The sequence below is a fragment of the Thamnophis sirtalis genome, unplaced genomic scaffold (genome assembly GCF_051295495.1).
Source record: "Thamnophis sirtalis isolate CommonGarterSnake01/CBP01778 unplaced genomic scaffold, rThaSir2_p1.2 scaffold_9, whole genome shotgun sequence".
NCBI lineage: Eukaryota > Metazoa > Chordata > Lepidosauria > Squamata > Natricidae > Thamnophis > Thamnophis sirtalis.
In genome coordinates, this window is record NW_028261389.1 from 28,219,013 (window position 1) to 28,246,324 (window position 27,312).

Sequence of the window (27,312 nt, forward strand, 5' to 3'; positions counted from 1 at the left end):
TTTATTTTCAACACCCTTTGCTTTGCAGTATATCTTTGCTATTTGATAGGTTTCATATAGGCTTTTGGTTGGCAACTTGAATCAGTAAGATTTTGGATTTAATACACCTTTGGACCCATCGATAAGAGTTCTTCTTATGCATTTAAATGAGATTTCCTTGAAATTTTAAAACGCACAATTCTGATAACTCCAGTTAAATATCTCAGTGACTTCTAGCTCATTTGTAATACATTTTAGCTTCCTGGTGGTATTACACTTTTTCATAAATATTAATATGGTTGTGGATATAGGTTTGCATGAAACTTTTATGTTCAATACTCACTACCTTTGATTTATAGCTGAGTTTTGAATCAGTTCAGAGTAAGGAAAGTAGCAGAACTCTACTTTCACACAGAATATGGAATGAGGCTGCCTTCTCCCCTCTCAAATTTTGCTAATGAAGCAAAGATCTATCATTTTAAAAAATGACCAAGTTTTTAATTCTTGATTGCCAGCATCCCCTAGTCAAGAAATACTGCCTTAAAATATTTTTTGGGAGGGGCTTTATTTAATTTGCTTTTGAAGGCAAGAGAAGTTGTTGTGGTTTGTTTTTTTTGCCAAAGCTGAATCCAAAGCAGTTGCTTCTTCTTAGATTGGTGACTCTGATACGATGCTATTGTGAATATCTTTCTTGTAGGTTTTCATTGTAATAACTTTATTGCCAATTTAGATTCTGGCTGACATCCCTCTCTACATTTTTTTTAGAGTGATTGAAAAACCTAATTCAAAATGGTATTACGTCCATTTGTTCATGGCTGAACTTGGAATTGTCACATAAGATACGTGTGTGTTTAGGAAGGTTCAGGTATCTGCCAGGAGATGTAGTGAGAAAGATTGATTCCGTTAGTAATTAGTGAGATGGATCTAGTCATTAATGGATCCAGTCAAAGATCAGGTTTCAAGAAATTGCTGCCCTTCAGCTTTCTGTTCCATTCAGATTAATGGGATTTGTTTCTGACTAAACATGCATTGGTTTGCAGGGTGGATATATGATCCCCTCTTGTTCTCACAGCCACTTTCTTTCAGCACTAGATGGCTTTTAAACCTTTGAGCCTGCTTCCAGATCAAGTATATTTAGCAAGGTATTTTCACTATCACATACCTATTTTAATTATTTTGAAAATAATCATTGTCGTTTCAAACCATCCATTCTTATAAGTAGAAAAAGAGGAAGAGGAGCTTTCTTACTCCCATTCTGGTCTTTCCTGCTGGGAAATATTATGGAAGAAGGTTCTCTAGATACTTTTGAAAAGTGAGATCCACATAGCAAACACCATGCAAATTGCCAATCAGGCTAAGAGTGGTTCCAAATGGCCAGGAATCCTGCATCTTTTTTGTTGTTGTTGTCCCTTTATAAACACAAAAAGGCACATGAATAATTTTAAGAGATCAAACTAGTTTCTTTCCTAAATCCAGCATTGTGTCTTCAGCAGCACTTAGAGTGAACACAGCTTTATGTTGGGAATGGCCTCTCCTTGTTTGACTCCAGATGCTAATCATTAGAAGTGAACCCCCCCCCCCCCCAGGGCCATGTAGATCATTCTTAGCTATACCTGTCTACAGTGGTGGATTAAGGCTAACTGATGCCCTAAGCACTGACAAATTTTTGTTCCTCCCTCCTTTACACATACTGTACAAATCTTCATTGTTTTTTTTTCTTTCTTTCTCAACTTTGTGGTGCCCCCTTGGGCCTGGTTCCCTAAGCATGTGCTTAGACTGTTTAATGGTTAATACATCACTAAATGCATATACTGGTAGCTACTTAGCCATACATGATGCACATTATGCACAGGTTATGCTTTTTATTTCCTTAAAAAAACATAGTGACTGAACTCTAAGGAAAAACATTTCTTCAATTTATCTGCATTGTTGTGCATAATCTCCTCTGATGCCCTGTCACTAGAATGGAACAGATTGAACAGGTGATTGTGCATCAGCATACAGCCAATGCATATCTAATTTTGGATTACCTTCTTGAACAAAGAGCCAGACAGTGTTTTGAGAATGACCAGCGGTCTGTATTGAAACATTGTATTATTGAATGGCTGCTTTCTCCACACAGAGCTGTAGTTTGATAAGAAGGCTTAGGATTTTTATTAAACTTTTCTAGAACTTTCAGAATTATTCTTCTTAATGTCCGTCGAGAGCAGAAGTGGCTATTGGCCTTGATAGAAAAGGAGATGCATGTATACCATCAATGACCTCATTATCTAGTAGACCACTCAGTCCTGGGTGTTATATTCTGTGGCATCCTGCTGTCCGGTTTTCTCTGCTGCTTCCCTGATGGCACTGGATAGAATAATGGTTACCGCTCCACTGCCTTTCCTGCCCTCGCTACTTCTGGAGAGATGGAATGGTCATTAAATCAGGTTTAAGCCTGCAATGTAGACACTTCTGATGAACTTTCTCCACTTTCTCTTGGCTTTCTTTATTAATGTCAGGCAATTATCTGACCCTTCCCTTTACATTTCACTGGTTATGGGTTTTTTTTGTGGGAGATTTTTTTTTTTTTTTTTGGAAAAGCTGGCTTTCAAGTCAGTTGCTGAGGAAGAGCAGGTCGGCGTTTGGATTAGGGATCTCTGTGAGAGAATTATTCCTCTTACTGGAGAATTGGGGATTCACACATAATGATGCCTCATCTGTCACCATACACTTAGGTGTAACCTTACAGGCTACTTTATATTTGAAGGGGAAAAGATATTTCAAAGTTAAGTAGCGATGAGCTTTGAGGCTGAACGGCTGTGGTCTAGTTTTCTGTGTCCTGGCATTTCGCCAGCTGCTGTGGCTGGCCCGCTTCAGGGGCAGAGCGGCTGTTTTGTGGCATATTTCTCAATAGCTGAGAGGCAACTGAACAGGGACTTTTGTCAAGACACCAGAAAACTTGACCAGAGCCATTCAGTGCAAAACCTCATCCCTCCTTGATTGTTACCATATTTTCCCCAAAATAAGACAGGGTCTTATTTTCTTTTGTCCCCTGAAATAAGCACTTGGCCTTATTTTGGGGAAGGTCTTATTATTTTTGAGGTGCAAGAGGTGGCAAGCATGGTCACCTCATAGCTGCTGCTGTATTGCAATATTTTCGGGGAGGGCTTATTTTAGCGCATGCACTCGATAGCCCAATTGGGTTTATCCGGGGAGGTCTTATTTTCAGGGAAACAGGATACTAGTCGTGAAAGATTATACCAATATATTGTACTTGTACTTCAGAACAGGCATGAGTGAAGGAATCTTCTTAAGTCAAACGTATCTTTTTCTTAGGATTCCCCTGTAGATTCAGAAGGCAGCAACATGATCCTGGGAAAAGACACAGCAGCTGCCATAAACATATTCTTAAGCATTTTCCACCTCCTTTGGATCTGAAATACTGCACAGCTCCTTAGTTCAATATACAAGTTCTTGTTTTACCGGAACAGCCTACAAATTTTGTTCTAGTGATTTATCTGGAATTGGATCCCATGCACTATGGCATTTATTAGAATCAATAAATAACACATTTATTGGGAGCCTCATGTTCCTGAAACATGACTTAGTACAATGCTAATGTTATTACAGATATTTTATATGTTAGAATGAACCATGTTAAAGGATGGAATCATCTATGTATACGCTGTGCTGGATTGGAAGTATGAATTAAAAAAGAATGATCACTTGGAAGCAAAATTGACAAGATCAGCAAGATCAAGTTCACATTATTATTCTCTAATTTATGCTTGGATAAATTTTCTTTAGACTATTTCCCATGTCCAAGAAAGAGTGGTATAATCTCATACAAACAACACCTTGTGTTAAATCCCAAAATGCCACATTACAATAATTTCAAACCATAAATCTCATGACTCTTACATTTCAAAACATCTAGCTCAACTTTTGGACTCTGGTTCTTCTTCCTTAGCAGCAGCCCTTCCTTTCTTTCTTTTTTTTTAAAAAAATTAATGGTAATGCCTGATTGATAATTTTAGGCTAGTTGGAAGTCTGCACACTCTTTTGTATTATTTTGGTTAGTCTAATAAAGGTATTATAGAGACGCTGTGGCTCAGTGGCTAAGATGTTGAGCTTGTCGATCAGAAAGGTTGGGAGGTCGGCGGTTTGAATCCCTAGTGCCGCATAACAGAGTGAGCTTCCGTTACTTGTCCCAGATTCTGCCAACCTAGCAGTTTGAAAGCATGTAAAAATGCAAGTAGAAAAGTAGAGACCATCTTGGTGGGAAGGTAACAGCATTCCGTGCACCTTCAGCATTTAGTTATGCTGGCCACATGACCACGGAGACATCTTCGAACAGCGCTGGTTCTTCGGCTTGGAAACGAAGATGAGCACCGTCCCCTAGAGTCAGGAATGACTAGCACATATATGCGAGGGAAACCTTTACCTTTACCTTAATAAAAGTATTTCTAAGCTATAGATATTAGAAATATCTCCATGGCTGATAGGTGGTGAATAGTTTTGTGCTTGCATTGGTGAAAGTAACCAATGAACCACATGGATAATTAAATGAACAGAAAAATAAGAAATATGCTGCCAGATCAGTCTCTAGTTCTTATAATAGCCAACCAGCTGCTTACAGAAAGCCCAAAAGCTGGACAGGAGCATACAACAGCCTTCCCACACAAGCTCCCCCGCAACTGGCACACTGCCTATGATACTGGAGGTAATAACACAAGTTAAAATGAAGTATGTTTGAAGTTGGCAAAGATTTGTGCTTAAATGTATCGTGCTGCATCCCTGCTGCCATAGTAAGTGCCATTGCACAGTTTGAGGCTGAGATATAAACGTGAAAGGACATTTTTAAAACAACTTCTCTCTCCTTGTATATGTAACAGTTTACATCTTTTAGATGAATTTATATAGGCCACTGAGTTTGATGGAGAGAGAAGTACATTATTTGATTTTATTTGGAGTAGAGGGTTAGGGTGAAGCCGGTATTTCCACACTCCGCTGGCAATTACAATTTGTTATCTTTGAGAGCAGCTGCACCTGTTGTTGAGAAATACAGGCACAGGATGTGCTAAACGAGATGGGTTGCATTGCCTTTGAGACACCTGTCCTTGGCCTAGTAAGGAACCTTGGCATGAAGCAATCAAATTGGGAAAGGTACACATTGCAGACGCATTTTTATTTGACTGTAGATGTATGCTATGTGAGATACAAAGCATACTATGATTAAAGCAAATCTACTTCTATTTGTTCAGCATAGATATATTTCAAGCAACTGCCAATTAAAAACTATTTGCCCAATTAGAGGAGTGTTAAAATTAAATAGATAAATACATTAATTATTCTGCAATATCCTTCAGGTCTAGAAGTGGAAAAGCAATGTGGTACACAACAATGTTACATGAGCATACTCATTTTGGTTATGCCAACTAGATATGAGGAATTGCAATAGCAATAGCAGTTAGACTTATATACTGCTTCATAGGGCTTTCAACTCTCTCTAAGCGGTTTACAGAGTCAGCATATTGCCCCCAACAACAATCTGGGTTCTCATTTTACCCCCTCGGAAGGATGGAAGGCTGAATCAACCCTGAGCCGGTGAGATTGAACAGCCGAACTGCAGAACTGCAGTCAGCTGAAGTAGCCTGCAGTGCTGCATTTAACCACTGCGCCACCTCAGCACTCTCTGCAAGAGATGTGCATGTCATATTTCACCCCTCAAAATTTTTAGTGCAAGCTGAAGATGAATATCTTCAGAAATCATGGGCGCTCGATCCCTGGAGGTTTTTAAGAAGAGACTAGACAATCAATGTCTGAAATGGTATAGGTTCTCCTGATTGAGGAGAGGGCTGGACTAGAAGACCTCCAAGGTCCCTTACAGCTCTATTCTATTATATATACAAAGCATTGTCCCTATATGGAAAAGCAAGCCCAATATATGGATTTCCACATGCCAGTTCCATATATCCTAAAAGTTTGAGAGATACAATTTTCACGTTAGGCATAGACACAGATGACCTACAGAAGGAGAAACATATACAAAAATGAATGTGAATACAACTGAAACGTTTTTGTCAATTGTTAAATGGTGAGAGCAATGGTTGATTGGAAAAAAAAGATCATGCAAGCTAGCCTAAATCATGCATAATTTATGGCTTTTGAAAAAAGTTTTGTGTGAAGTTATTGATATGCATCTTGTGAGGTATGTGGCTGATGTATATATTAATTTATAGAAGATAGATCTAAATGTTCAGACCCACAATCTAATTGTGCATACAGTTAATATGTGAAGTCTTTGTAACAGTGTGTCTTGAAAAAAAAAATCCTTATGACAAGCAGGTGAAGAATTTTATGTCAATGTCATACATTGTTTGGGTGACATGCCATGAGTTATACTACAGGAATGAATAGAATAAGAAATGTTAAAGCATTGACAAAGATGGTTAAGTTAAAATACAATAACTAAATCAATAAATATAATGATTCTTGATGCATTTAATGAGTTCATTCTTCTTTCTTGATTCATCATTGACTCCAAATGAGCTTCAGGTTCCAAGTACAAGTCAGAGGATCCAAACATCATATATGAAGGACCCTCCACTCTAATCATTTTTGCCTGTTGCACAACTTTTAACATTAGAAGAGGCTTTCTCTATAATAAGAAAGCTAATGATTATTATAAGTATTATCACTTTTCTTTTCCTGAAAAAAAATTCCAACTCTTCCCAAAGTTGTACCCTTATTACATATTCCAACACTATATCTATTATAAAATAGAATAGAATAGAATAACAGAGTTGGAAGGGACCTTGGAGGTCTTCTAGTCCAACCCCCTGCCTAGGCAGGAAACCCTATACCATTTCAGACAAATGGCTATCCAACAACTTCTTAAAGACTTCCTGTGTTGGAGCATTCACAACTTCTGGAGGCAAGCTGTTCCACTGATTCATTGTTCTAACTGTCAGGAAATTTCTCAATTCTAAGTTGCTTCTCTCCTTGATTAGTTTTCACCCATTGCTTCTTGTTCTACCCTCAGGTGCCTTGGAGAATAGCTTGACTCCCTCTTCTTGTGGCAGCCCCTGAGATATTGGAACACTTTTATCTGGTTCTTCTTTTCATCAAACTAGACATACCCAATTCCCACAACAGTTCTTTATACATTTTAGCCTCCAGCCCCCTAATCATCTTTGTTGTTCCTCTCTGCACTCTTTCTAGAGTCTCCACATCTTTTTTACATCGTGGCAACCAAAACTGAATGGAGTATTCCAAGTGTGGCCCTACCAAGACATTATAAAGTGGTATTAACACTTCACGTGATCTTGATTCTATCCCTCTGTTTATGCAGCCTAGAACTGTGTTGGCTTTTTTGGCAGCTGCTGCACCCTGCTGGCTCATATTTATCATGTGGTATTATGTAGCATACTCTTTCAAATTTCTGCTTCTCACTGATGGCCATGGAAAGAGTCAGGGCAAAGGAAACGGTGCCATCCCCAGATGTTCCAGTGTTATATTTCAGTGAATATCCACAGGCAGAAAGGATGCGTCCCTCCAGTTACTGCAGAATTATGATCCCCATCAGCCTCAATGGTAAAGGAAGCACTTTGGCAACTTATGAATCCCCCACTTCTGACATCTGGCACACACAATGAATATCTGGGCGTGCTCTGGTTTTGCATAATGGGCTTGAGAAGTGAAGTGGGAGCCAGATGCTCAGTATGAGGTTCCTGCATAGCCTTTACTTGAGAAAGCAGAGAACAAATATTTGCATATTTTCTACTCAATCAAGCAGATGAAGAGTTTTGATTCCACCTGGCATTTACAGAACAGTGACATGTCAGTGTATCTTGGGGAGGAAAGAGGGAACGTGATTTCTTTCTGAAACAGGAAGCCTTAAAATCTCTTCCTTCTCTTCCAATCAATCTCAACTCCAGATTCCCATCCTTATTTCCCGGGCTGTACTACATTGCTGGCTGGACCTTCTTTATAGGAACATGCTTTTCCAAGAAAAACTGACAAGGAAGACCAGCAATGGAGGTTTTGATACAAATAGCTCACGTGCGTGCAATCCAATCTCTTGCCCTTCCCCTTCTTGAGAGTCCTGGTAAAGGACTTCGTTTCAAAGGCATTCCAGCCTTAGCTCGAGGGGTTGCAAAGCCAGCCTGTGCTAAAAAGATGTGACTAATTAGTTTCGTGGGTACGGGCAGTTGAATGTGTGCTACGTGGTGCATGTGCTGTGTGGGCGAATCTTGTTTGCATGCAAGTAAGGTGCAGTTGTGTAGTTTGTGTGGGTGGTGGTAGTGGTGGGCCAGCTTAAACTTTTAGTGACGTGGGCAGAAAAAGAGAGATGTTTTCTGCTCCCTTGCTTTTGCCTGTGGAATAAAGAATGTGTGTGCTTTTGTGCGCGTGCGTGCGAGTGTACATAGAGGGGTTTGCTTGTTTCTATGCAGCCTGGCCTTGATCAAATAGAGCTGGAGAGAGGCACAGCAGCCGGCTGCTATAGTAGCAGCCGTGGTCACTCGCTGATAATAATTAATTTAAAGGATCCCTTTGCATCCTGGAGGGTCTGATATGCTTATCTCTTTCAGCTTCTGTACCTGGAGTTAAAAAAAAATGTATCTTTTTTCCTTATTGGCCTGGCAGGCATAAGTACTAGGACATGTCCAGAATGCCGCTCAGAGGCTGTTCCCTTTTGTCTCTCCGTGTGGATCTGCATGATTTTCCTCTGCCGTCATCCACAGCATTTTTGCATTGCACGATATGCAAGCAAGATCGAACCCTTAAGGCTGTTCAGGCCGGAGGAGCGAAAACGGGGAAGTCTGGAGCTGTGAATGTCAAATGTAGCAAGAAAAGCCTGACAGTTCACTCAACCTCCCACGCCAGGCTCTCTCACCCTTGTCCAGATGGAGAAGTCAGGAAGATAAGAGAGTACCAGACCTTCCAGCTTTTTTTTCTTCATGTATCTGAGATCTGCTTCAACCCACTGCTTGCTAGCACGAGGCAGAACTCTGCAGGCTCATCCAGGGATATTTTTATAGAAATGCAAATCTATTAATTTACTTCAAACATACCCATGGAGACATATAGAGCTGTGTGACAAACAGACACACACACACACACACACACACACACACACTATAATTGTCATTTTTCTGTGAACTAGTGCTTAAATTCAGACCCAAGGCAGTTCTTGACTCATAGTGCTGATAGACAGATAAATATTTCTTACAGATTAACAGAGTTGGAAGGGACCTTGTAGATCATCTAGTCCAACCCCCCACCCAAGTAGACTCTATACCATTTCTGACAGATGGCAGTCCAGTCTCTTCTTGAAAGCTTCCAGGGATGAAACTCCCACAACTTCTGAAGGCAAGCTTAGCTGTTCCATTGATTGATTGCTCTCACTGTCAGAAAATTTCTCCTTATTTCCCGGTTGAATCTCTCCTTGTTCAGTTTCCATCCATTATTCTTTGTCTGGCCTTCAGGTGCTTTGGAAAATAGCTTGAACCCCTTCTCTCTGTTGCAGCCGTTTAAATATTGAAACACTGCTGTCGTGTCTCCCCTACACCTTCTCTTCACTAGACTAGCCATGCCCAGTTTCTGCAACCGCTCATCATATGTTTTAGCCTCCAGTCCCCTAATCATTCTGGATGCTCTTCTCTGCACTTTTTCTAGAGTCTCAACTTCTTTTTATAGTGTGGTGACCAAAACTGGATGCAGTATTCTAGGTGTGGTCTTAGCAAGGCTTTATAGAGTGGTATTAGTACCTCACTTGATCTTGCTTGCTTTGTTAATGCAATTTAGGATTGCATTGGCTTTTTTGGCTGCTCTCACATAATATTGGCTTATATTTAATTGGTTGTCCACTAAGGTTCCAAGATCCCTCTCACAGTTACTGCTATTATCTTGGCTTTGGTACCTGGCTCAGATCTGCACAAAGTTACAATAACATTATTTGATGGCTTTTATCTGGTCATTATCTTTCCATCTAATCTATGTTGAAAGGAAAAAAATTATCCCCAATATAACACCATACACTTTCATAGAAAAGACACAGTGCAAATTGAAAGCATGTATTGCTACATTTTGTCCTGCAGTTATGTGCCAGAATTCATGTCCTTTGTTTATTTGCTTTTTTAAAAAAAATCTTCCATATAGTTTTCTATTGATTAAACAAATGATCAAAATTGATTGGAACATCTAAGGTACAATCCCTTTGAAATTAACTACATGTAATTTCATTTATACAGAGGAAGTTTTCAGCTTTGATTTCCTGAGAAAACCATTGATCCTTCTTTCCTTCCTTCCTTCCTTCCTTCCTTCCTTCCTTCCTTCCTTCCTTCCTTCCTTCCTTCCTTTCTTCCTTCCTTCCTTCCTTCCTTCCTTCCTTCCTTCCTTCCTTCCTTCTACTCTCCCTGACAAACAAGTGCAGGATTTTTAACAGACTTTTTTTTTCCTGTCCTCCTTTTAAATTACTTCTCTCTCTACAGAATCCATAATGCATGTATACTGACGAAATATTTTGAATGACAGCTGGGATATCAGATAGTTATTGCTATTAAGCTATTTATAGAGTGGGAAAATGAATGAACCAAAAAAAGGAAAGGGGGGTTGAAGAAAAAAGAAAGGGAAACTGGATGATTGCACTGTTAATGGCATCTAGTCAAGCCTGGTGAAATGACCACCTTCAGTTTCTCCATGCACATACAGAGAATGTGGAAAGGCAAGAAGTGTATACAGCAATACTGGGTCCCCCTTTTTCCTTTGTGGTACACTTTCTCTGTTGCTGCATCTTCCTTCAGTGTTACCCCTATGATAATGATGACCCCAAACTTGTCGATTTTTGTCAATGCATTAGACCTAAAAGTTTTTCCAGGCATTGCAGTCAGGAGTCTTGTTGGCTGCTTGTGTAGTTATGGTTTCAGTGTTGTAAGTGGCAGGATTCTATTTTTTAATTCCATGCATGTGATATATATTATCACAATGGCATCTTGCTTCTTGAATTGCACTATTGTTTTAGTTTTAACCTTGTATGCCGCCTAGAGTCACTTCAAGTGAGCTGAGTGGCTATATAATTTTTTTCTAAATCAATAAACGTGTGACAGTTCGTATAGAAGAATTTTGTGTCCTTGACATCAACTGTCTTGCACTGGGTGGGGGTGGGGTGTGGAGGTGAAATTTGGAACTTTGAACCTTTTTAAAATAATGTCCACTGTTCTGGAATATTTCTTGTTTTGTTCCAAGCATTCCAAAATGTGAGTCTCTGAAATTCGTGACCCTTAGTCGTGAAATTCGACTAAGCCGCGCCCGATTAAACCGCGTCGCTGACGTCATCAACAGGGCGACAACAGCCAGCACGGAGAAAGAAGGGCACTTTAAATAGCGCTTTGAAAGCAAGCCAATTCAACTTAAGGTAAGGGTTAGGTTTAGGGTTAGGTTTAGGGTTAGGTTTAGGGTTAGGTTAAGGGTTAGGATTAGGTTTAGGGTTAGGTTAAGGGTTAGGTTTAGGGTTAGGTTTAGGGTTAGGTTAAGGGTTAGGTTTAGGGTTAGTTTAGGATTAGGTTTAGGGGGGTTAGGTTTAGGTTTAGGGGTTAATTTTAGGTTTAGGATTTACAGCATGCTTCTGTCTCCGCGCTGTTGTCGCCCTGTTGATGACGTCAGCTACGCGGTTTAGTCGAGCGCGGTTTAGTCGAGCGCGGTTTTGTGGTGGAACCTCTGAAATCAAGTGCCTTTTTTATTTCAACTTGTCTTGGGCTTGTCATGACTGCAATAACTTATTTTTTTCTATCTTTTTCACCCTTTTATTTTGTAATCTCTTCAGGAAAAGAAACGTTCCATTCGCTGCAAATGTAAATACTTAACAATCTTCTTATCCTATGTATCTCTATCCTATTCCATTCCATCTAAAGGCAGAATGATCTCTATTTGAAGCCATGCCAGACATATTTTTTTATTTGTGGATCAAGACCCTCAAGTTAGCTCTAATGTTGCCTATTGATGACATGTTATGGCCTGCCAGCGGCCAGCAGATCTGGCAGCATAGTCGGACAGTGAAGAGGTTGGGGAGGAGCATGGGCCAGTCCTGGAGGCTGGGGAAGGCTCAGACAAGGACTCTGCATCAGAGGCAGAGATGGGGCCAGGGCCATCTGGCAGTGATCAGGTGCCTACGGAGCTAGACAGCAGTGAAGCAGGGGAACAGCTAGAGCTTATTCCCAGTGTGCACATGCGCAGAGCTGCCAGAAGGAAAGAACAACTCAGAAATCAGGGTAGACTTGAGAGTAAAGTCACAGGTGGGAAGTGATTGGCCCCTCCCATAGGAAATAAAAGATGAGCGAAAGGGGAGTGGGCTTTTGCAAGAAACAATTTGTTTGATCGTTAGATTCATTTCAGGAGTGTGAAGATCTGCCTGTGAATCTCAGAGACTCTGTGCCTAACCTTTCCTTGCACAGCACCTCATTTGGAAAATATTTACATGGCAGCTTTCCAAGATAGATGAGGTCTGTAGTCATAAATATTCCTTTGAAAGACTGTTTGCCCAGCCTTGCTGAATGTGAATGAGAGGAATTCACATTTGTTTAATAAAAGGGGTTTTGTCGGGACCAGGACTCTGCCTTGTGCTTTTTGGGGAAGCCTAGGTCAGAACATGGCAAAGCACTTGGAACTCTCATTTTTTTAACAGCTGAATTTCAAAGTATAAGCCAAACTTAGGAGTTGTGTACCTTTCTGATGACAGTATGATGTTTTGTGGGAGGACTTGCAGTGGACAATTGGTGGGAGTGTTTAAGCTGATATACTGTCCCAGTCGGATTTCCAACATAACTTAAAAGCAAATTGGGAGATGGTGAGAAAACTTTTGCAGGAAGCAAGTTGTATTTTATATTTTCATGTTAATGTCTTAGGGATTAGGGAATCGAACCACAAAGTGAAATACCACAGTAATTTGTGTTTCACATCCAGACACCCACATACATCAGGGATCCCCTGCAACTTTAATTAGAAGCTTGTTCTCACAACTTCTTTTGTAATGAGCAACTTTCTGATCAGCACAGCAATATATTACTGATGAAGCACCACCCTCCTATTGTGACACTGCAAGGTTTCACACTTTCAGTGTGGAATTTTAAAACTCATAATAATACCACAGGCATGATTATATGCTGTTTGTTCAGAAATAAGAGCCAATGAATTTTCTTTCTGGTTTATGAGAGTTCAGTTGTTTTTTTTATAAATCTACTAGCTGATAACCAGGCATTGCCCCTGTATTTATTTATCCCAATCCTGTATTAGACAGGAATGGCGATGTCAAATGGCAACCTAAGTGTGGAATGGGCTGTTCTCTCTCCTTCCATTAACGTCACCGCAATTCCTGAAGAGGCAATGGCAAGAGCAACTTCTCCTTGAGCTCTGATTTTGATGACAATTAAATTAGTTAAAAATGTTTTCCTTGTGCCCCCAGAAGCGTAATTTCTAATGTTGGATTTTCCCCCTACCAGAGGAAGCCCCCTTGTGGAGTACTGTGAAGTCATTGCCATGGCAATTCCACAGCACTGTATAGTAGAAGCCATTTTAAAGGCACAACAGACTGTATCTTAACAGAACACACACCCCGAGGGGTGGGTTAGGGGTGTCTTACCCCCACAGTATTTTTTTCCAGAAAGTAAATCATATGGGTACCAAGTTTGGTTGAAATTGCTGGAAGCATTGCAGAGTTATGCTGGAACACACACACACACACACACACACACACACACACACACACACACACACACACACACAGCCATTTTATATAGAGAAAATATGCTCCTGTAGTTCCCAGAATTCTTTCCAAAATTACAGTAAGCAATAAATGCCACATCCAGCTGATAACCATTACAATATTGTCCAACACTATAATTATATTGGCAGTGCAGCATCTCAGCAACTTCGTATTACCCATTGGCATCTTTGAAAAGGCATGTGATATTCTTTTCTTTTTTATTTTCATCACCCCTTAACTATCTAACTTAAGAGGCTGGGATATGATGGAGTAAATTATCCATTTAAAATTATATGTTTATGGAGTCTCTGTTTGAGTGTGCCTGCATATTCTTCCTCCAGAACCCAAAGCAAGGTAAAATGCAGGACAGAGACTGCTTTCATATCAGATAAAACCTAGGCCTTTGATGGAGTCAGGGTCCCCCCCACAGATGTTTTTAATGATTATAAGATTGAAAAGATGCAGGAAATGCCCAGATTCCACCCAACTGGAGCCTCAAAGACAGAAATAGACCACATGTTAAGTGTATAAACAGTGCTGTGAGGAAAAGGTATAATTTGAGTTGATTGCTGTACAAGGTTTTCCTCAAATACCTTCTCATCCCTTCAAAGCAGAGGTGGGTTGCTGCCGGTTGGGTCCGGTTCAGCCAAACTGGTAGTGGAATTCAGGCCTGGGTCACAGAACCAGAAGAGACCCAGGCCTGATACACCCCCGAACTGGTTCCCTTGCCACCGCCATGTTGAATTTTAGTGATTGCACGTGCGCAGTTCACTGTAAATTGTTCTGCACATGCACACAGAACAATTTACATTGAACAGCATGCACGCGGGCATTGCGAACCAGTAGTAAAGCCGGCAACAACCCACCCCTGCTTCAAACCCAGTAGATGAAGTGAATCTTGCATGTTTTCCTTTTCTCATGTCTTCCAAAGTCTCCTCTGGAGGATGGTGTCCAAAATCACATACAGAAATCTGGATTATAGGAGGGTATCTTAGCAACCAGAGATATGGAAAAGTTCAAGGTATAAAGCTGAAGTAAAGCCCTATAACAACTGAAGGATATGGGACTGTGTGCCCACTTGATCACCCTCCCACCTTTTTTTAAGCCTGGTATGTAATGTCCCATGTGTGTTACATGACTTCAGAAGTGCTGCTTTTTATATCTGTACAACAGGTAGAAATGTCACTTTCCTTGTAGGAAGAGTGTTACTATCAAATTTCAGCTTACTAGGAAGATTCTGGTTCAGGCAATTTGATTTGAGAAATGTCAACAAAGTTTAAAGAAGTACAGATGACAGCATCAAATATCTGTGGGGAGTTGTAACTATTCCCAGTGTGTCCATTTCTATCTCTCTATTGAACTGTTATTAATACAATAAACTTCTATCTTATAACTTCGAAAGACAGAAGAATTACTGGAGGGGAAAAATGGGATATTACTATTCCGCCAGAAGAGAATCATGTCACTCAGGTTGAACCTGTGTAGCCCTTGATTTTCATGTTTCTGAAGCTGGCCTCATCAGATCAGTTGGAATTGTTGCTTCTTGTTGCATGGCAACCTCCCTGCTGCTTCAGGTCATCTCAGGGTTAGCAGTGAAGTTCCCCATGCTTATGGTCCTGGGAGATTTCAACCTCCATGAGCCTATCCCAGATTATTTTGGACCTGACTCAAGACAGTGAGCACATAACAGATATAATCTTGTTGGAACAATGGCAATGTGATGTGAGATTATCCTCCCTTCAATACGATCTACATGGGCTGCCCTTCAAGAGTATCCATAAGTTTCAGCTGGTGCAGAACGCAACTGTGCAGGCAATTCTTGGGGACCCTGGAGAGACCCATGTTACGTCGCTGTTCTGTGAGCTGTACCATCTGGACCAGTTTGCTTCCAGGTCCAATTCAAAGTGTTGGTTATTACCTTTAAAACCTTCCACACCACTGCTGCCTGAGAAATCAGCTCACCTTGATGGCATTAGCCACTCCATCCACACTGGCAGAAGGGGCATTCTGCGGACCCCATCAGCCAAGGAATTTTGGCTGGTCGGATCCAAAAGAAAAGCCTTGTCTGCTGTGGCTCCCACTCCCTGGAACATTCCCCCCTCCCTCCCCATGTCATATCTGCTCCCACCCATTTGGCCTTCTGAAAGACCTTGAAGATATGGCTGTGCCAACTAACCTGGGGTCCAGGGGTGAAATCCACTTACCTTTGCTAACGGTTCAGTAGCAATGTGAACTAACCGAACCGGTAGTTTAAAAATACTTTAAAAAGTTTTTTTTTTAAAGTTCCAACAATCGCGCAGCACAGCTGATTGTCGCACAGCTGATCGTCGGAACTTTTAAAAAGCTTTTTAAAGCATTTTTACTACCGATTCAAGCGAACCGGTAGCATTTCACCCCTGCTGGGGTCCTAATGGGCACGTGGCATTTTGAAGTTGATTAATGGAATAGATAACGCCCTAGTTTCTCCCTGACTACATTTTGCTCTGTTCTTCTCTATCCTGCTTGGTTTTATTTTAAATGATTTTTACATTTAAGATCCTATTTGTTAAGATCCTGTTTGTTTTAATGTTTTATAATGCATTTTATTCAATGTCTGTAAGTCGCCTGGAATTGCCCTTTGGTGAGCTGAGCAACATACGAATTTGATAAATAAAATAATAAATAAATAATAGATTAATTTGCTGGTGGGAAAAATATTTATTGTATTTGCTTCCTGAAATGAATTGTTTATCTAAAACACTGGGTATTAGTATTTCTTAAAAAGAAATATATCTCATTTTTTTTCTTTGCTTGCTTGCATGTTATTAAAAGACTACCTTGCAGGCATGGGCCTTTACATTGTAAAAGAAATATTTTACTGCATTAACCAGTCAGCAATATAGCCCAATATAGTTCTGAAGCAGGAAAGTTATTTCCAGGTTGTCATAGGTTGCACTCGTCGTAACTCTCAGTAGCACTTTAAAGAAGCTCCACCCTTTTCTTGATTTTGAAGGGATGATTGCTTTGAGGTACCACTGATGGGCGATCACACTTAATAAAAGTAAAGGTATCCCCTATCTAGTTGTGTCCGATTCTAGAATGCGTGCTTATTTTCATTTTTCAGCCGAGGGAGCCAAGAGTTGTCCAAAGACATTTCTGTGTTCATGTGGCCAGCGTGATTATATGCTGAGGCACATGGAACGCTGTTACCTTCCCACCGAACTCTATCTACTGACATTTGCATGCTTTCAAACTGCTGGGGGGGGGGGGCAGGAGCTGGGACAAGTAACAGGAGCTCACCCCATTTCCAATTGTCAAACTCAGCATCTTCAACCACTGAGCCATCACTCCCACTAAGTAGTTATTCTATATCCAAAAACAGTTCCTGTAGAGATCTGAATACTGCACATTAGATTGCAAAAAACCCCAACCAACCCAAATAACCATTAGAAGGCAAAAAAAGGAGAGAGATTTCTATGTTTTCTTGTTGTCATGTAGTAAGGATCCAGATTTTTGAGATCGAGATGTACTAGGCCCAATTGTAAACCAACTTCAGTCTACCTATAGGGAGTAAGGCAGATGACCTTGACAAGATATGAGGCCAAAGGGATTAAACATTTTTGAATTCTGCAATGAGATAACATTTGGAAGTTTCTCACTATTCCTATTTAACTAAATAATATGAAAGAGGAGGAGGAGATACAACCACACATGCAAGCTACTGTTGTTGTAGCTGAACTCAATAAAAGTAGCTTTAGCATTCCTGTGGAGTGCATTTCTAGGTCTGTTCTCCCTAGAGGGGCTGGGATATTTAGTTGAACTTTTGCTTGACAGATGATTCCAATTATCAATCTCTGAGCATTTGCAAAGAACAAAGACAGCTTTATCCCCACTTCTAACCTTAATGATGGGTCGACTCTGTTCTCAGAAATACCATTCTGTTCAGTTATTCTGTTTTATAGAAAAAGTTATGGTCATGTTAGTAGAGTACTTTCTTTCAAAAAGACATCACAGGACTGATTGTTACTATAAAACTCCTTAATTTATGAATTATTCTTTTAAAAAATATTATTAACATGAGTCTCTGCCAGGCAATTTCAGGAGAAAGACAGAGAGCTCCATTTCCCAATCACTATAAACAGCTGATGTTAACTATGGTGGGCTTCTCACCACTTATGGGCTCTTCAGTGTTTGGCTTGTGTTCACTGTCTCTTCCCGGCTCACTGGCTGGTTCACTCTCTTGCTGTCCTCCATTACCATTTTGGGTAATCTTGCTGACCTCCTTTACTTTAGCTAACATTTCTTCTTCTTCTTCCTCCCGCTCTTCCTCTTCTTCCATATTATCTGCAGTTGTTGCCATGGCTACTTCTTGGTTCTGCACTCGGCGGGAGGGTCTCAAGATTGCTTTGCGAAAACCCTGCTTGAACCGATAGGAGAGGAAGCCATAGATGATGGGATTGGTGCAACTGTTGGCGTAGGGCAGGACAACAACCAGAAAGTAAATACCAAAGAGTGATGGCTCCTCAGGCAGAGTCCAGATGACATTGATGATGTTGAGCATATAGAAAGGTAGCCAACAGAGTACAAAGACTGCTACCACAATTACTACCATGCGTGTGATCCTCCGTTCAGAGCGTTTGCGTTTAGCAGTCAGTGCTCGCACCTTTCTTCCTGATGAACGAACCTTGACAACAATAAGCAGGTAACACAAGCAGATAACCAGCAGTGGCCCAAAGAAGCCAAGGGTAGCTGTGTAGATGATGAAACCAGCTTTCCATACTGAAGCAGGCTCAGGCCATTTAATGTGGCATGTACTCATACCATGAGGGACTTGTGAAAACACTACAACAGGCAGCACCACCACAGATGAGATTACCCACACAGTGGCACTGACCGTCTTAGCGACTCGGACTGTCCGCCATTTTGAGGATTTCACAGGGTGCACCACAGCCAGATAGCGGTCAATGCTCATCACGGTGAGGCAGAAAATACTAGTAAATTGGTTTATGGCATCCACGGCCATCACTAGACGGCACATAAATGAGCCAAAAGGCCAATATGATAAAGCATTTTGTGCTGCCAAGAAGGGTAGGCCAAGCATAAAGAGTTCATCTGCCAGGGCCAAGTTGAAGATATAGATGTTAGTCACTGATTCACTCACTGAATGACACAAAACCACGTAAATGACTAGAGAATTTCCAGCTAGTCCTACAACACAGACAATGAGATATACCAGAGGAATAAGGACACCACTAATATCTAGACCTAGACTAGAAGCTAGGGATAAATTTCCAGAAAGAAAGGCTGTACCAGAAGTTGTTGAATTTTCTTCCCAAAAAGCCACTGTGGTGGAGAAGTTGAAATTGTCCATGGCAGAAAAAGGAGGGGCAGGAAACAAATATCCACAGGATCCCTTGGGAGGACTCTGCATTTGAGAAGAACAGAAATAGATAATTTAACATTCATTTTATAATCCACAAGCATTCTAGATAGTTAATATGTAACTCTGCAGAGAATTTAAGATATGGAATAGCAAGTGATAGCTAGTGAATCTCATGACTACAGGCTAGAAATTGTCTATATATCTCCATTGCTTCTAATTTTGACTACAGTGGATATTTCTCTTTCAGCAACAATTTTCAGAGAAAATTCATAGAATAAAGGGAGGAAAAGACACTTGCCATTTTCAAAAAAAATTCTTGAAAAATAGGCCAGTCTTTATTTTCCGAATATCACAAGAGAGGAGATTGTTGTATATAATGCGGTTGGGCATCAAACATCTTGCATTGTCAAAATTATTCACATTAAAGGCAAATTCGATTCAGGAGCTCATTCATAACCCATGCTCAAGATGGTGTTTCTAGGAAGAGCAAGTCTTGTCAGCTAAATATTTAATTGATGCCAGTGTAGATATAGAGAGTCAGTTTTTTGTTAAAGGCTCTGGCTGCAAATCAGGAGACTGTGAATTTGAGTCCTGTCTTAGATATACTTTTTTCCAGCCTAAGGACCACAGTTGGACGTAAGTTACCTTCCAAGAGACACATTCCAAAATGTCAGTAAGGTAATGCCTAAGAAGTGGATGATTAGAGCAAAAACTAAATTTGGATGGGTCAGAAGAAAAACAGAACATTTTTAAACAGGCATTTAAATTCCTTTCATTTAACTGATTATTTCCCATGTATTTAACAAAGTCTTGTTACTACTCCATTGTCAGTGAGAACTTTTGAAGGAACCCTTGTAACAATACCCGAAGGTTTTTTTTATGGCTGCATGCAATACTGGCTCCCTAGTTATATACCAGTCTTATATCCTGTCAGCCTACTTAAAATAATAATAATAATAATTCCTAGGTCCTTGGTTAGGACTCGAGCTTTTGAGCTACCAACCAGCCCCAAAGGCTGTGAATCTTACCAAAGATTAACCACATATAATAATAATAATTAGAGGCGGTTGCAGGGAAAGGAAAGAATGAACACAGGGTTTTATGATTGAATGAAACAGAGGTAGGCAACCTAATCCTAGTTAACAACTCCCAAAACACAATATGAGCCTTAGTATGATTGTCTAACCCACTGTGTGTGCAGTACTTCAAACTTTGAGATACATTTTCCAACAAAAAAGACACTAAAACACATATATTAGAGAGGAGACAAGAAAAAAGGCATATATACAGTAGTAAAAATAACATCCAGAAATGCCTTATATTAGGGGACTTTTTACAACAAAACATTTGAAGCAAAACTGAGCATTAAAATTACATATTAGATGATATCAATGCCGAAACATCTATTCATGGCAAATGTTAAATCAGAAACTGATGGAAACACAATAGAATATACTTAAGACTAAAAATATGAAAACCGGTGATTAGATCATGAGTTATATACAGAAGGCACTATTTCCAGTCTAATGGAAAGAATAAGACCGAAGAATTAGATCTTAGCCTGGAGAATTCCTGAGGTGACTTCCTACCTCAGTTGGAGAAGTGCTGTCATGATGTTGTTCTTCCCTTGGGAGATAATTGAAGTGTGGGAAGCTGCTGGAGAGAGAGGACTGCGCAGTGGAAGTATAGGAAAGAAGGGGAGCTGCCAAGTGCAGGACATGCACTCAGTCACCCATTAATAAGGCAAGTGTAGGAACACCACTACTACCCACTCAACATTTTTGTCTTTTGAAATGAAAGTGAACCCATTATCCATCAGGCGAAGGGGTAACGGATGGTTACTTCCACACAATACAACTAAGCGCTTTATTTCCTTTACTACAGATTTTTACTAAGCAATTTTCTGATATTTGGGAGCCTGGGATTTCTTCTGCAAAGTCCTACCGAGGGAGCGTCAAAGATCAGAATATACAACTCTGGCTGTGTTGTAGTTTAAGTTAGTTGGAAAGCGCCACATTGGGAAGGCTAGAATATGCATCCCAGTTTTATGTGGGAAAAGAAGGACTGCATGAAAATGCATAGAAGCATTTCACCCAATGCCAAAAAGTATTTGGATGTAAAGCCTATAGACCTACTATTAGAATGATGATGATTAAACTATAAAAAGCACAACATTTCCATTTTTAAACACATACACACAGAACACGCATACACAGCCACAATCTTCAGAACAATTAGAACCTGCTGTTTGAAAGTGATGTCCCTATAAACTCTACAAAACACATAGCTGGAGATGATGAAAGCTGATATTGATTGTAAATCACTTGAGTCAAGGATTATGTTTTTCTGCCATGAACATGTGCATATAAAATGTTAACTGCATGTGAGAATTCTAGATATTTTTTTATCACATGGTCAAATTATGGTCATAACATACATAAAGAACCCTTTTTTTATATAACAGGCATATGTCTATTTGCAGTTGGCTGTACAACCATAATCTTTCAGATGCACTTTTGTAATTAGCTACGGATGTAGCATTGTACCAGATAGCATTGGAAGGAGACTGCAAAGAACGACTAGTCTAACCTATTGCAATGTGCCAGAAAACCAATTAAACCATCCATAAGAGATTCATCTTAGAAACCTCCAGAAATGAAGAACCCACGTTCTCCATAGATTGCCTATTCCACTTTTGTATAGGATTACTTGTTTGTATTCCATTACGCAGAATATACAATCAATCTTATTTTGTAGTATCCACATTCTTCATATATGTAATCGCACTGCCACCTCACTAGGTGGTGTAATAATAAGTTTGAAAACCAAAACAGTAACCTAGAATGGTATCTCCATACAGCATTGAGGGTGTGGAGAAAGCCTGAACACTGTATACATGAGGGTGGAGTGTATATACATATATATGTATGTCAGCAAATCTGTGTGCATGTGGATATGTGGATGCACAGGAAGATCTTAAGGCAGCCCCTGGAGAGGAAAATGTTGGCTATTCATGGTTCAAAACCTCCAGAGGAGTTGTACCCTTCTCTTAGGAAGTATTGAACATGTGTAATATGTTTTCCCAGTAGCAATATATAGCTGTGAAAGTTGGACTGTAAGAAAGGCTGAGTGTCAAAGAATTCCTGGAGAAGACTCCTGCGAGTCCCTTGGACTGCAAGACGATCAAACTGGTCAGTTCTAGAGGAAATCAACTCTTTAGAAGGCCAGATCCAGAAGATGCAACTGAATTATTTTGGCCACCTAATGAGAAGTAAGGACTCACTGGAGAAGAGCCTAATGCTGGGAAAGATCGAGGGCAAAAGGAGAAGAGGACAACAGAGAACGAGGTGGCTGGATCAAGTCACTGAAACAGTAGGCATGAGCTTAAATGGACCCAGGGGATGGTGGAGGACAGGAAGGCCTGGAGGAATGTTGTCCATGGGATCTCAATGGGTCGGACACAACTTCGCAACTAACAACAATATGTCACAAATATATGCAAAATATATTAGTTTAGCTTTATTGAACTTCCCCAAAAGCGAAAACAAAACAAAAAACAAAAAAACCCACAACTTTCTCAAGCCATGACTTAAGGGCTATGAATAATAATGAAAATACTTGGTGCATATTTTTGAACATTGTGATATCACATGCCTATTGGTATTCTGGTCTTCAATACTCCAATTCACCATGGAACAAAAAGCAAGCTTCCTTTCTAAAAGGTGTATCATTAATTATGTGGTGGAAATGCTACAAATTAAGCTGTTTAAGATATTTTAAAAAACCAAATACAGAATTAAAATATGCACTTTTTTCTTAAAGCAAAACATTCTCCATTATTCAAATGCTAATATTCAATTTGCAGCATGGCCATAAAACTCTCTTCTCTCAGAATCATTCTGTCTTTAATATAATAGGTTATTTCCCCCTCCCTCCTTTCCCAGCTCATTTGTAGAAATGAATATAACATATTGTGAAATCCCTAATATCCAGCTAAATTCAGTAATTTGCTTCTCTTAATAGTAATTAAAACAAAATGCATAAAAACCATTGCCTTTCTTTTAAAAAAATGATCATTCATTGAATTGGGTTGACTTAAATATTGGACTTATAGTGAGTTAATTTGTCTTCTATTACATTCTTCATTTTAAAAAAATGGTGCTTGCAAAGATAAATTATTCTAGGGCAATGCAGCTAACTCTAAAGCTATAGAATGATAGCACAGTTATGATTTCCCTAACCCTAACTCTAACCCTAGCACTTAATGATATAGTTAGACAGTAGAACATTCTCTCTAGCCACTTATCTATCACTTAAAACTCATCTATATTCAGACAGGGGTGTTAGCTGTTTCTGTTGTTATTTCTCATTATGGAACTTTAAAAAGGTGAATGACTATAACTGAAGATTTGGTAGACAAATGGAAATCATGGGATTGAACCAAAGCATTAACAAATGTAAATTATAGGGTTTTTTTCATGAGATCATCTTGAGGGGAAGACTAATGACACAATGACACCATTGCCATACATATGGAAGATGCCGGACCAGTACCAACATTTCTACATTAGTTTGCAAACAGACTGAAATTTTTATTTAATAGTAAAGAGCTGGACTGTGCAAATTTTTTGAAGCAAAACGGATCTTCAGATGGTTTGCACAGTGTGCAAAGCCAGGACAAAACATAAATTGGATTAATTTAAAATGTAATTGAAAATTAACCTTCGTGGTAAATTAAGTGAGGCTAATATTATTAAATTGGTTTTCTAGGTGTATTTTTCCTCTGATCAAATACAAATTACAGTCCGAGATAACTTTTAAAAATCACCTGGGAGCTGCCTGTTCTCAAACTTTAAATAACTGCCTGGACTCCTAGGACTCGGATTATGAAGCTTTAATGTGGTTACTCAGTAATACAAGATGGCTTGTTGTCATGCTCATTAAAGAAAGAATTTGACACTGAATTGCTATCAGTTTTAATTACATCATTTTACTTGCTGAATCTCTGTTGGTTTTAACTGGAGGTATCTATGGAGAAACATTAGAAATAAAAACTTGTAAATGGTGACAGCAGATCAAAACACGGGTATGAGTGCTAAAGTCGAGATAGGATGCAAAGCTTTAAGTAAGGAGTTTTCTGGGACAGATATCTTAAGGGTATTTTCCAAAGTTCTAGAAATGGTGTTGGAAACCTGGCTTGGAAATGGGAACGTTATGGGGGGGAAAGTATAGTCAAAACTAGTGTAGATTCAGGAGGAATAGCAGGGTGTTTTTTTAAAGTGAGTCCTGAAAAATCAGCAATGTGGCTGCTCATTAGAACATGGTTTAAAATAATCACAATTATGATCCAATTTACAATGCTTACAAAGAAAATGTGGTTTCTTACACTATTATTTGTTTGTAACCTTCCCCATCAGTTGAACTATCAGCCATACCTTAGGGAGCATTTCTAACTGCCTCAAGCTATACGGAAAGTAGGGAGAAGAACAGTGACTGATTAACTAGAACTGAGGAGAAATTTCCTGACAGTTAGAACAATTAATCAGTGGAACAGCTTGCCTCCAGAAGTTGTGAATGCCCCAACACTGGAAGTCTTTAAGAAGATTTTGGATAGCCATTTGTCTGAAACGGTATAGGATTTCCTGCCTAGGCAGGGGGTTGGACTAGAAGACCTCCAAGGTCCCTTTCAACTCTGCTATTGCATTGTATTGTATTGTATTGTATAACTACTAGGAAAATGCAATGTTTCAGGAAAAAAAGCATGGCCTTAAAAACATTTGGGTCCCAAGGTACAAATTAGTAATAACCAGACTTTTTCTCTTGCTCTCTCCCACAAGTCAACATATGAAAAATTCCAAAATGATGAAAAAATCAGATATGTTTATAGAGATCTTCAACCAGAACAAACCCATGATAAAGTATTTGTGCAGACAGACCTATAATCTTTTGATTGATTAATTGATTATGTACCATCAAATCTTTTTTTTTTTTTTGCTCCTAGTGACTACATAGATATATATGCTTTTGGAGAGATTAAATTATGAGCGTATGAGTTGCAACACCACTCTGGCTACTTTTTACAGATGCTCCACATTCTTTGTGAATGCTTATGTGTACAATTATTGGGCTCCATTTTGTCTAACAGTTTCTTTTTAAAAAAATAATAATCAGGCACTTTTTTTGTGAACTCAACACACTTTTGCCATGTTTTTGCTGCATAGAAAAATAAGAGTGAGAGGCTGGACTTCTACATGTGAGAATATTAATCTCACCAGTGGAGAAAATACTGTCATTGAAAATACTGTCAAATTACTTAAACCTGTATCTGAAAAAAAAGAAAACTCAAGGATTTTCATCCATATCAGTCTCTGAGCAAAGTCAACAGTTTTGAACCATTTCAATAGATGCATATGTGCATAAGTGTGTTTGATATGGCAGTGGATAATTATTACCTTCCTTCTTTTGTGCCTAAGTCAGTCTTGATTCCCAGTGACTGCTTGGACAGGCCCCAGTTGCCTGCCATCAATTTCAGAAATGGTTTGCCAAGGGATTCTTCTTAGGGCTGAAAGGGACTGACCCAAGCTCACCCATCTGGCTCCATGTGGAAGGCAGGGCTACAAGTCACAGTCTCCTGGTTTCTAGTCTGATGCCTTTAAGAAACACCCCAGATTGATTCTCATGTTATGTTCCTCAGTGGAACCTTGTCTAAAAAGGTTCAGAAACAGAATCTGTTTCTGAAATTATCATGTCTTCATGACTTTCTCCACAGTGCCCATTATTTGTATCGGGGCTATCAATTTTTAAACTGTCTTGAAGTCTGAAAAAATAGACGGGATAGAAAGCTAAATAATAAATAGGCAAACAAATACAATTGTTGCATTCTCCCTAAACCAACTTCTAACTACTCCCCACCCCACCCACTCACCCCCGGGGCCAGGCTACTCTACAAATGAAGCTTCTTTCCTAAAGGTTTTTACAATCCCAAGACTGCAATCTTCTACCTACTGGTTATTCAGGGAAAAACCCTTTAAAAGACAAGGAACTTTTCTGAAGTCTATAGCCAGTTGCACGACAGAATTAAATGAATGACAACAGGTAGGTTTAGCAGAGAGATCTGGGGAAACATAAACCCATGACAAAAGTGAATTTGATAAAGCAGGAAACCCCAGCATTCATCCACCTCGCCCTTTTTCCTCCGTAGCTCAAATCCAATGAATGTTAGAAAGAACCCCCCCTCCCCCCAAAGTAAAAACCTTACTGATCAGAAGGAGATGGAAGAGGGAGGGGCACGGAGCAGAGAACATCAGTTGCCCAGGTGTCAAAGTAAAGTTTCGCATGCAATTGAATGTGAAAGAAAAAAAAATAAAGGACAGGAGGCTGTGCTGGATACTCACAGATTCAACAAATGGGTATCTGCCTTCACTTGCCAGGGTGATATTTCATCTTCTTCTGTCTTCCTCTTTCTTTTATATCAGGAAAAAAAATGGAAAGGAATGCCTGAATCCAGTGTCTTTCACATCAGACCGAGAAGCCTTTTTATCTCTTCAACTTTCCTTCTCCTTCCAAGCACCTGGTTATCTTTCTTTTCTTTGGCTGCTCCTCCTGGACTGACATGCCTTCTCCTGGCCCCTTTGCTCCCACATCGGCCTGCCTGCCTGCCTGCCTGCTTGCTTGCTGCCTGCCTTTAATACTCTCCCACCTGGTCTTCTCTAGTCACTGCAGGTAAGAAAGCTCTCTTCTAGCATCTAATGAGTGGAGCTCAGCCCGGCTCTCCTTCTGCTGAATGAAGGGAGAGGGTGGGTGGAGTGGGGGGGGGGCTGCTTGTCTCACAGGGTTAGGCAGATCAAGATGTATGTCAGTTGCGCCTGGGAATGGTGCCACCAGCCAATCGGCATCGATTTAGAGGGAGCAGGCAGGAGGAAAAGGAGAGAGAGAGAGAGAGAGAGAGAGAGAGAGAGAGAGAGATTGGTGGAGTGACAGAGGGATTATGATAGAAGGAAAGAGCATGAAGGGGAGGAGGAAGAGGGGATGTGAGGGGGTGTAAGAAGAAAAAAGGAAGCAGGAGGGGATGTGCATAAGAGTGCAGTTATAGCAGATGGTGACAGAGCAGGAAAGAGAGGACAGAGGTAAGTGGAGGGGGGGGGAAGGGAAAGGGGAAAATATGGAAAGAAGCTCAGTGATGCTCCTGGAAGGTTGCTGAGAAGAAAAGTCTCCAGTCTAGAGCTAA

General features: G+C 40.0%; 1 protein-coding gene across 2 annotated transcripts; it reads right to left on the reverse strand.

The window, feature by feature from the left end:
• Positions 1–2,583: 2,583 nt before the first annotated feature.
• SSTR3 (somatostatin receptor 3) lies at positions 2,584–26,711 on the reverse strand. 2 transcript variants are annotated; one of them, XM_087723151.1, is made up of 3 exons: positions 26,480–26,711; positions 17,873–19,127; positions 2,584–3,333 (listed from the first exon to the last, which is right to left on the reverse strand). In XM_087723151.1, the coding sequence occupies exons 2-3, from the start codon at positions 19,071–19,073 to the stop codon at positions 3,272–3,274; spliced, it is 1,263 nt and encodes a 420-aa protein (XP_087579277.1). In that variant the 5' UTR covers positions 19,074–19,127; positions 26,480–26,711; the 3' UTR covers positions 2,584–3,271. The 2 variants fall into 2 exon arrangements, with proteins under 2 accessions (XP_087579277.1, XP_087579278.1); XM_087723152.1 differs by lacking the exon at positions 2,584–3,333 and having other exon boundaries at positions 16,430–19,127.
• Between the last annotated feature and the right edge of the window lie 601 nt (positions 26,712–27,312).